Source organism: Anopheles merus, unplaced genomic scaffold, assembly GCF_017562075.2.
Source record: "Anopheles merus strain MAF unplaced genomic scaffold, AmerM5.1 LNR4001324, whole genome shotgun sequence".
Classification (NCBI taxonomy): Eukaryota; Metazoa; Arthropoda; class Insecta; order Diptera; family Culicidae; genus Anopheles; species Anopheles merus.
The window spans coordinates 1-10661 of record NW_024428904.1 but is presented as its reverse complement, the minus strand read 5'-3'; the positions used below and the strand labels follow the sequence as shown (position 1 = coordinate 10661).

General features: G+C 47.2%; 1 protein-coding gene across 1 annotated transcript; it reads left to right on the top strand.

Moving 5' to 3' along the window:
- Positions 1–1898: 1898 nt before the first annotated feature.
- Positions 1899–10170, top strand: LOC121603386 (the record flags this gene model as incomplete). The annotated part of the gene is made up of 6 exons (XM_041932032.1): positions 1899–3937; positions 4028–4038; positions 4110–4374; positions 4542–5792; positions 5888–6475; positions 9709–10170. Coding segments are annotated over 6 exons (4616 nt in total), but the record flags the coding sequence as incomplete, so codon positions are not given.
- Between the last annotated feature and the right edge of the window lie 491 nt (positions 10171–10661).

The following is a 10661-nucleotide window of genomic DNA, read 5'->3' as shown; positions in this document are numbered from 1 at the left end:
ACATCAAATTTCAAGGCCATTGAAATAGTGCAAGATGGTTTCATTTGGATGAAACATGGCCGTAACAACGATAATAGATGGCAACAAAACTCAACATCAAATTTCAGGCTATTGAAATAGTGCAAGAATGCTCCATTTGGATGAAACATGGCCGTAACAACGATAATAGATGGCAACCAAAACTCAACATCAATTTCAGGCCATTGAATTAGTGCAAGATGGCTCATTTGGATGAAACATGGCCGAACAACGATAATAGATGCAACAAAACTCAACATCAATTCAATCCATGGAAATAGTGCAAGATGGCTGCATTTGGATGAAAAATGGCCGTAACAACGATAATAGATGGCACAAAACTCAACATCAAATTTCAAGCCATTCAAATAGTGCAAGATGGCTCATTTGGATGAAACATGGCCGTAACAACGATAATAGATGGCAACAAAACTCAACATCAAATTTCAAGGCCATTGAAATAGTGCAAGATGGCTCATTTGGATGAAACATGGCCGTACAACGATAATAGATGGCAACAAACTCAACATCAAATTCAAGGCATTGAAATAGGGCAGATGGCTCATTTGGATGAAACATGGCCCGTAACAACGATAATAGATGGCAACAAAACTCAACATCAAATTCAAGGCCATTGAAATAGTGCAAGATGGCTTCATTTGGATGAACATGGCCGTAACAACGATAATAGATGGCAACAAAACCTCAACATCAAATTTCAAGGCCATTGAAAATAGTGCAAGATGGCTTCATTTGGATGAAACATGGCCGTAACAACGATAATAGATGGCAACAAAACTCAACATCAAAATTCAAGGCCATTGAAATAGTTGCAAGATGGCTTCATTGGATGAAAACATGGCCGTAAACAACGATAATAGATGCTGTTACGGCAAGCGGTAATGGTAATGCGTCATCCTTAGTACGCCTAGCGTAAGGTAGAGGGCGCTTTCCAGTAAATTGACTACGTTGAAAAAGAACTTAATCATAATTCTTTTACGCAGTGCAAACTGCTGTAGATCGGTATCGTGCAGCTCGAATTCCCGCAAGTGCAGCTCGAATTCCCGAAAGTGCAGCTCGAATTCCCGAATTCTGCAGCAGTAATAAGCGAGTGTTTTTCCTAAATAAATTTAGTCAAGTTCCAGAGTTCAAAGCAACAACATCGTGTTTATCATTACAAACTTCCTCTTCATCATAAATTTGGTCCTTCGAACCGGATTAGTGTGCAAGTGATCCAAAGTTCGCGTTAGGGAAGTTTGTGAAAAGTAAAGTTTGTGTTGAAAGTGAAACTATGCCGTTGACCATTCTCCCGTCAAATAAGTGGTTCCAGCGGCCAACGACATGGAGAAAAGCCAAAGTTCCACCGTCAGAGAATTTGGCTCCGTTCCAGACGTCACCAAATTGAACCGTCAACGCACTCACATGGAGTGGCAGCTTGACCGTCTAGAACAGATGTTCGTCAAACACAGCACGACGTTCACTCGCTGAAAACCATATCAGACCGAGTGAAGGTGCTTGCTTTGGGACTACAAACAATGGTACGACTCGATCTTGGACGTTGTGAGCGACGACCAGGCTCAGGAGGCAATCGAGCGATATGGCTTGTTCGACGACAGGGTATTCGAGTTAAGCAAAAACATCGAGTATCAGTTAGCATCGCAGATCCCATTGCCTACAACACCAAACCCAGTTTTCGGCAGTGAACAGAAACCCATGACAGTCCCGGTGCGTGCAAGACTTCCGAAATCGTGCTACCACATTTCGACGGAAATATTCGCGACTGGCCTGCCTTCCGTGACGCGTTTCAATCACTGATACATTCGTCAGAACAGCTGACCGAATGTGACAAACTACATTACCTTGCTGCGTCGCTGACGAAGGACGCACGCGCGGTGATCGACGCTTGGAAATTACATCCAAAAACTACGACGTAGCCTGGAAGCTGTTGTCTGAGCGCTACGAGAACAAGTACCTCATCGTCAAAACCACCGTTGAGGCGTTATTCAGCATATCACCACTGAGGAGAGAATGTGCAGATTCTCTAAGCCGACTTGTCGACGATTTCGAGCGTAACCTACGAATGCTCGAAAAGGAAGGCGAGAAAACAGATGCATGGAGCACGCTGCTGGTGTTCAGGCTAAGCTCGCTGCTGGATCCAACAACCCTGCGTCATTTGGAGCTTCACCGGAAGTCTACGACCATCCCAACGTACAGAGACTTAGTGCAATTCGTCCGCAACCATTGCCATGTACTGAAGTCTTTCTCCAAGCCAGCCAGCGGAGCCAGAACCGGAGACACCATGCGCAGCAACCCTCGAGTGCAAACCATCCATGCTGCGACCAGTGCTGTGAATAGTGTTGCGTACAACGAAAAGTGCAAATTGTGCGGTGTTTCAAAACATTCAGTGTTCCGGTGTGAATTGATCAACAATATGAGTGTTGCAGATAGAAAGCAACTAGTGCAGTCGAAAGGATTGTGCTTCAACTGCCTTTCTCCAGCTCATCGTTTACGACAGTGTACATCAAGCGGATGCAAGATCTGCCAACAACGGCATCATACGTTGCTGCACGAAGCAGCACCAGCAACTGAGGCGTCGGATGCTCCAGCCACGAGTTCGATCTGTCCTCCTCAGTCCCTTACCCACTGTTCCATCCAGATCGAAAACAGTGTTGTGTTGCTGCAAACCGTGCTGTTCCAGGTAAAGGACAATCACGGACGATGTCATCTAGCACGTGCCTTGCTGGATTCCGGAGCACAACTCAACATCGTTACCGAGCGCCTTACTCAACGGCTGGGTGTGGCGAAACGGCGAGAGAATCATCACATCGGAGGAATCGGAGAAGTTTCCGTGACGTCACAACATTCGGCTGTGTTAAGGATCCATTCCTTAGACAGCGAATACGCAGCGTCCGGAAAGTTCCACGTACTCAGCAAGCTCACTCGTGAGCTCCCATCAACCCGTATCAACACAAGCAGCTGGCAGATACCTCGTCAAGTTCAGCTGGCCGATCCTTCGTTTCACAGTCCTAGCCCGATCGACCTCATCATCGGCGCAGAGCTGTACTACGACGTCGTTAAGGAAGGACTCATCAAGCTATCCCACGAAAGAGTGACACTCCAAAACACTGCTTTTGGTTGGGTGATAGCAGGTAGAGTCAATGTTCATGCACCATCACCATCTTCATCCATCGTTGGACACGTCTGGAGTACGAGCATCGAAGAGCAGCTGAGCAAATTCTGGGAGTTGGAGTCATGCCGAGCTACCAGCACATTATCCGTCGAGGAGAGCAACTGTGAGAAACAGTTCGCAGCCACCACCACCAGAGACACCGATGGTCGATTCATCGTGCAGCTACCGAAACGAGAGGACAAGCTGGCTCGTCTTGGGGATTCGAAAGGGATAGCCACACGCCGGTTCCTTGCCTTGGAACGTCGGCTATCCTCGAATGCCTCATTGAAGACAGCTTACACAGAATTCATCGAGGAGTACGCAGAACTTCAGCACATGACAGAAGTAGCCGAGAGCGATGCTACAATTTCATCATCATCATACTATCTCCCACATCACTGCATCGTGCGACCAGATAGTACCACCACTAAACTTCGGGTAGTGTTCGACGCTTCGTGTGCATCAGACACCGGAACATCTTTAAACGATGCACTGATGATCGGACCCACTATCCAAGACGACCTGATGTCCATTCTATTGCGGTTTAGAATGTCGAAATTTGCCCTTGTAGCAGACATCGAGAAGATGTACCGGCAAATCAACATAGCTGCCATCGATCGTCCGCTGCAACGGATCCTGTGGCGAAATTCTCCAACCGAGCCGATACGAACGTTCCAGCTCAACACCGTCACTTACGGCACATCATGTGCTCCGTATTTGGCCACCAAAACCCTGCAAGTGCTATCTCAGGTCGGAGCTAGCACCCACCCGAAGCAGCAATCATCCTCGGACGAGACTTCTACATGGACGACATGCTGACTGGCGTAAACAACATTCCAGAGGGTCAACGAGTATGTCAGCAACTTATCGATCTCCTGGCTTCTGGTGGATTCTGCTTGCGGAAATGGGCCACCAACAACAGGCAGATCTTTGAACATCTGCCCCAGCATCTGCAAGATGAAAGGACGATTCTCAACTTGGATGCGAAGTCACCGATCATCAAGACACTCGGACTGAAGTGGAACGTTTCCACCGACGCCTTTGTGTTCAACATCCCACGCTGGAACGCAGACAACATCATCACCAAACGAAACGCGCTTTCGCATGTCGCGAAACTGTTCGACCCAATCGGACCGGTTGGACCAGTTATCATCCAAGCCAAGCTGTTCCTTCAAGAGCTGTTGAATGTCAGATCACCTGGGACGAACCGTTAACACCAGCACTACAAAACCGATGGCTCCTTTTTCGCGAGAAGTTGGCCATGCTGCAAACGATTCACATTCCACGCTGGCTCTTAACCGATCAACGAGCAACGAATCTACAATTGCATTGCTTTTGTGATGCATCCGAGAAGGCGTACGGAGCGGCGATTTACCTGCGTTCGACCAACACCGATGGACGTGTGACAACCAACCTCATCACTGCAAAATCCAAGGTGGCACCACTAGCAGACTCCCGTAAGCAAAAGCGTGTTTGCTTACCCCGAATGGAGCTTTCTGCAGCACTGCTACTGGCACACTCGTACGAGAAGGTGTCAGACGCCTTGAAGCTTCAGGTCGAGACCATCTTTTGGTCTGACTCAACCATCGTCCTGCATTGGTTGTCTGCAACTCCGTCACGCTGGAAAACCTTCATCGCTAACCGGGTGTCCGAGATCCAACACATCACTCACGGCAAGGAGTGGAGACACGTACCCGGAACGGACAATCCTGCGGACATCATCTCTCGAGGAATGGATGCGGATCAGCTGGAAAATTCAACCCTTTGGTGGCACGGACCAGACTGGCTGGCGCAACCATCAGAGGAATGGCCGAACACTCATCAACCTCGACAGGAAGAATTCACCACGGACGAATTGGAGGAGCGACCAATCTGCATGGCTGCACAATCCGTGGCTCCGAACGAACTTTTTAGCCTCCGTTCAACGTTCACCGGACTGCAACGTCTGGTTGCGTGGCTAAGAAGATTCCGACACAACACAAATCCTGCTAATCATCAACAACGCAGACTGGATCATCATCTCAGCTTGGAGGAACTAGCCGAATCTACACTGTGTCTAGTTCGCCTCGCTCAAGCTGAATCATTCCCAGAAAACATCAAACATCTATCGAAAGGCGATTCGGTCGGCAACAACTCACCTTTAAAACTACTAGCACCGTTTCTACAAGATGGCCTGCTACGAGTGGGCGGAAGATTGCGACATGCACCAATCCCGTTCGACCGAAAGCATCCGTACATCTTACCCGCCAACCATCCGCTGACGAATCAGATTGCAACCCTGTATCATCGGACCTATCAACATGCGAATCCACAACTACTGATAGCGAGCATGCGAGAACGATTTTGGCCACTGCGAGCAAAAAACCTGGCCAGAAGAATCGTCCACTCCTGCTACAAATGCTACCGTTGCCGCCCCACACCTGCGCAGCAACTCATGGGCGACCTTCCAGCAGAGAGAGTTACACCAACGTCAACTTTCTTACACACCGGAGTCGACTTGTGTGGACCGATACACTATCGACATACATCTCGGAAGGCGCAACTCATCAAGGGCTACGTAGCGATATTCGTCTGTATGGCAGTGAAGGCTGTACACATCGAATTGGTAGCGGACCTGTCTACCAACGCTTTCCTTGCGGCACTTCGACGATTCATCGGACGTCGCGGGAAACCGGCTCTCATCGAATGCGACAACGCTAGGAATTCTTGGGCGCCTCCCGAGAAATTGCCTCCTTGTCCAAGCAATTCAACCACCAGTGGCAAACATCAGTGATTAAGTCCTGCATCGACGATGGCATCCAGTTCAAGTTCATCCCACCTCGCTCACCCAACTTTGGAGGTCTTTGGGAGGCGGCAGTGAAGTCTTTCAAAAGACACTTCAAGCCAACCGTTGGGAACGCCATCCTCACGAGCGACGAACTCAACACGCTACTGATCCAGATTGAAGGATGCCTCAACTCTAGACCACTTACACCACTCTCCAATGACCCATCTGATCTGGAAGTGCTGACCCCGGGTCACTTCCTCATTCATCGCCCCATCGTATCCCTGGCCGAACCATCGCTGGAAAAGCTGCCGTTCAACCGTCTCGATCGCTGGCAAAAGGTGCAAGAGTTTGTCCGTCGACTATGGAAACGCTGGTCAACAGACTACTTGTCCGGACTACAGCAGAGAACCAAGTGGACCAAGCAGAAGGACAACGTGAAGCTGGATACCATGGTGCTGCTGAAGGAGGACGGTCTACCTCCATCGAAATGGTGTCTTGGCCGCGTCACGCAGATCATCAAGGTAGCTGACGACAACATCCGAGTGGTCATCGTCAAGACGAAAGATGGAGACTTCAAGCGTTCCATCTCTAAAATCTGCGTTCTTCCCACCGACGAGCCATCAAGTTCATCCTAGTTGAATTAGATAATTCAACGCGGGGGAGTATGTTACGGCAAGCGTAATGGTAACGCGTCATCCTTAGTACGCCTAGCGTAAGGCGCTTTCCAGTAAATTGACTACGTGTAAAAAGAACTTAATCATAATTCTTTTACGCAGTGCAAATGCTGTAGATCGGTATCGTGCAGCTCGAATTCCCGCAAGTGCAGCTCGAATTCCCGAATTCTGCAGTATATAAGCGAGTGTTTTTCCTAAATAAATTAGTCAAGTTCCAGAGTTCAAAGCAACAACATCGTGTCTTCATCATTACCAAAACTTCCTCTTCATCATAACAATGGCAACAAAACTCAACATCAAATTTCAAGGCCATTGAAATAGTGCAAGATGGCTTCATTGAATGAAACATGGCCGTAACAACGATAATAGATGGCAACAAAACTCAACATCAAATTTCAAGGCCATTGAAATAGGGCAAGATGGCTTCATTTGGATGAAACATGGCCGTAACAACGATAATAGATGGCAACAAAACTCAACATCAAATTTCAAGGCCATTGAAATAGTGCAAGATGGCTTCATTTGGATGAAACATGGCCGTAACAACGATAATAGATGGCAACAAAACTCAACATCAAATTTCAAGGCCATTCAAATAGTACAAGATGGCTTCATTTGGATGAAACATGGCCGTAACAACGATAATAGATGGCAACAAAACTCAACATCAAATTTCAAGGCCATTGAAATAGTGCAAGATGGCTTCATTTGGATGAAACATGGCCGTAACAACGATAATAGATGGCAACAAAACTCAACATCAAATTTCACGGCCATTGAAATAGGGCAAGATGGCTTCATTTGGATGAAACATGGCCGTAACAACGAAAATAGATGGCAACAAAACTCAACATCAAATTTCACGGCCGTTGAAATAGGGCAAAATAGCTTCATTTGGATGAACATGGCCGTAACAACGATAATAGATGGCAACAAAACTCAACATCAAATTTCAAGGCCATTCAATAGTGCAGATGGCTTCATTTGGATGAAACATGGCCGTAACAACGATAATAGATGGCAACAAAACTCAACATCAAATTTCACGGCCATTGAAATAAGGCAAGATGGCTTCATTTGGATGAAACATGGCCGTAACAACGATAATAGATGGCAACAAAACTCAACATCAAATTTCACGGCCATTGAAATAGGGCAAGATGGCTTCATTTGGATGAAACATGGCCGTAACAACGATAATAGATGGCAACAAAACTCAACATCAAATTTCAAGGCCATTGAAATAGTGCAAGATGGCTTCATTTGGATGAAACATGGCCGTAACAACGATAATAGATGGCAACAAAACTCAACATCAAATTTCAAGGCCATTGAAATAGTGCAAGATGGCTTCATTGGATGAAACATGGCCGTAACAACGATAATAATGGCAACAAAACTCAACATCAAATTTCAAGGCCATTGAAATAGTGCAAGATGGCTTCATTTGGATGAAACATGGCCGTAACAACGATAATAGATGGCAACAAAACTCAACATCAAATTTCAAGGCCATTGAAATAAGCAAGATGGCTTCATTTGGATGAAACATGGCCGTAACAACGATAATAGATGGCAACAAAACTCCACATCAAATTTCACGGCCATTGAAATAGTGCAAGATGGCTTCATTTGGATGAAACATGGCCGTAACAACGATAATAGATGGCAACAAAACCCAACATCAAATTTCAAGGTCATTGAAATAGTACAAGATGGCTTCATTTGGATGAAACATGGCCGTAACAACGATAATAGATGGCAACAAAACTCAACATCAAATCGGGTGTCCGAGATCCAACACATCACTCACGGCAAGGAGTGGAGACACGTACCCGGAACGGACAATCCTGCGGAATCATCTCTCGAGGAATGGATGCGGATCAGCTGGAAAATTCAACCCTTTGGTGGCACGGACCAGACTGGCTGGCGCAACCATCAGAGGAATGGCCGAACACTCATCAACCTCGACAGGAAGAATTCACCACGGACGAATTGGAGGAGCGACCAATCTGCATGGCTGCACAATCCGTGGCTCCGAACGAACTTTTTAGCCTCCGTTCAACGTTCACCGGACTGCAACGTCTGGTTGCGTGGCTAAGAAGATTCCGACACAACACAAATCCTGCTAATCATCAACAACGCAGACTGGATCATCATCTCAGCTTGGAGGAACTAGCCGAATCTACACTGTGTCTAGTTCGCCTCGCTCAAGCTGAATCATTCCCAGAAAACATCAAACATCTATCGAAAGGCGATTCGGTCGGCAACAACTCACCTTTAAAACTACTAGCACCGTTTCTACAAGATGGCCTGCTACGAGTGGGCGGAAGATTGCGACATGCACCAATCCCGTTCGACCGAAAGCATCCGTACATCTTACCGCCAACCATCCGCTGACGAATCAGATTGCAACCCTGTATCATCGGACCTATCAACATGCGAATCCACAACTACTGATAGCGAGAATGCGAGAACGATTTTGGCCACTGCGAGCAAAAAACCTGGCCAGAAGAATCGTCCACTCCTGCTACAAATGCTACCGTTGCCGCCCCACACCTGCGCAGCAACTCATGGGCGACCTTCCAGCAGAGAGAGTTACACCAACGTCAACTTTCTTACACACCGGAGTCGACTTGTGTGGACCGATACACTATCGACATACATCTCGGAAGGCGCAACTCATCAAGGGCTACGTAGCGATATTCGTCTGTATGGCAGTGAAGGCTGTACACATCGAATTGGTAGCGGACCTGTCTACCAACGCTTTCCTTGCGGCACTTCGACGATTCATCGGACGTCGCGGGAAACCGGCTCTCATCGAATGCGACAACGCTAGGAATTCTTGGGCGCCTCCCGAGAAATTGCCTCCTTGTCCAAGCAATTCAACCACCAGTGGCAAACATCAGTGATTAAGTCCTGCATCGACGATGGCATCCAGTTCAAGTTCATCCCACCTCGCTCACCCAACTTTGGAGGTCTTTGGGAGGCGGCAGTGAAGTCTTTCAAAAGACACTTCAAGCCAACCGTTGGGAAACGCCATCCTCACGAGCGACGAACTCAACACGCTACTGATCCAGATTGAAGGATGCCTCAACTCTAGACCACTTACACCACTCTCCAATGACCCATCTGATCTGGAAGTGCTGACCCCAGGTCACTTCCTCATTCATCGCCCCATCGTATCCCTGGCCGAACCATCGCTGGAAAAGCTGCCGTTCAACCGTCTCGATCGCTGGCAAAAGGTGCAAGAGTTTGTCCGTCGACTATGGAAACGCTGGTCAACAGACTACTTGTCCGGACTACAGCAGAGAACCAAGTGGACCAAGCAGAAGGACAACGTGAAGCTGGATACCATGGTGCTGCTGAAGGAGGACGGTCTACCTCCATCGAAATGGTGTCTTGGCCGCGTCACGCAGATCATCAAGGTAGCTGACGACAACATCCGAGTGGTCATCGTCAAGACGAAAGATGGAGACTTCAAGCGTTCCATCTCTAAAATCTGCGTTCTTCCCACCGACGAGCCATCAAGTTCATCCTAGTTGAATTAGATAATTCAACGCGGGGGAGTATGTTACGGCAAGCGTAATGGTAACGCGTCATCCTTAGTACGCCTAGCGTAAGGGCGCTTTCCAGTAAATGACTACGTGTAAAAAGAACTTAATCATAATTCTTTTACGCAGTGCAAACTGCTGTAGATCGGTATCGTGCAGCTCGAATTCCCGCAAGTGCAGCTCGAATTCCCGAATTCTGCAGTATATAAGCGAGTGTTTTTCCTAAATAAATTTAGTCAAGTTCCAGAGTTCAAAGCAACAACATCGTGTCTTCATCATTACCAAAACTTCCTCTTCATCATTAACAATGGCAACAAAACTCAACATCAAATTTCAAGGCCATTGAAATAGTGCAAGATGACTTCATTTGAATGAAACATGGCCGTAACAACGATAATAGATGGCAACAAAATCAACATCAATTTCAAGGCCATTGAAATAGGGCAAGATGGCTTCATTTGGATGAAACATGGCCGTAA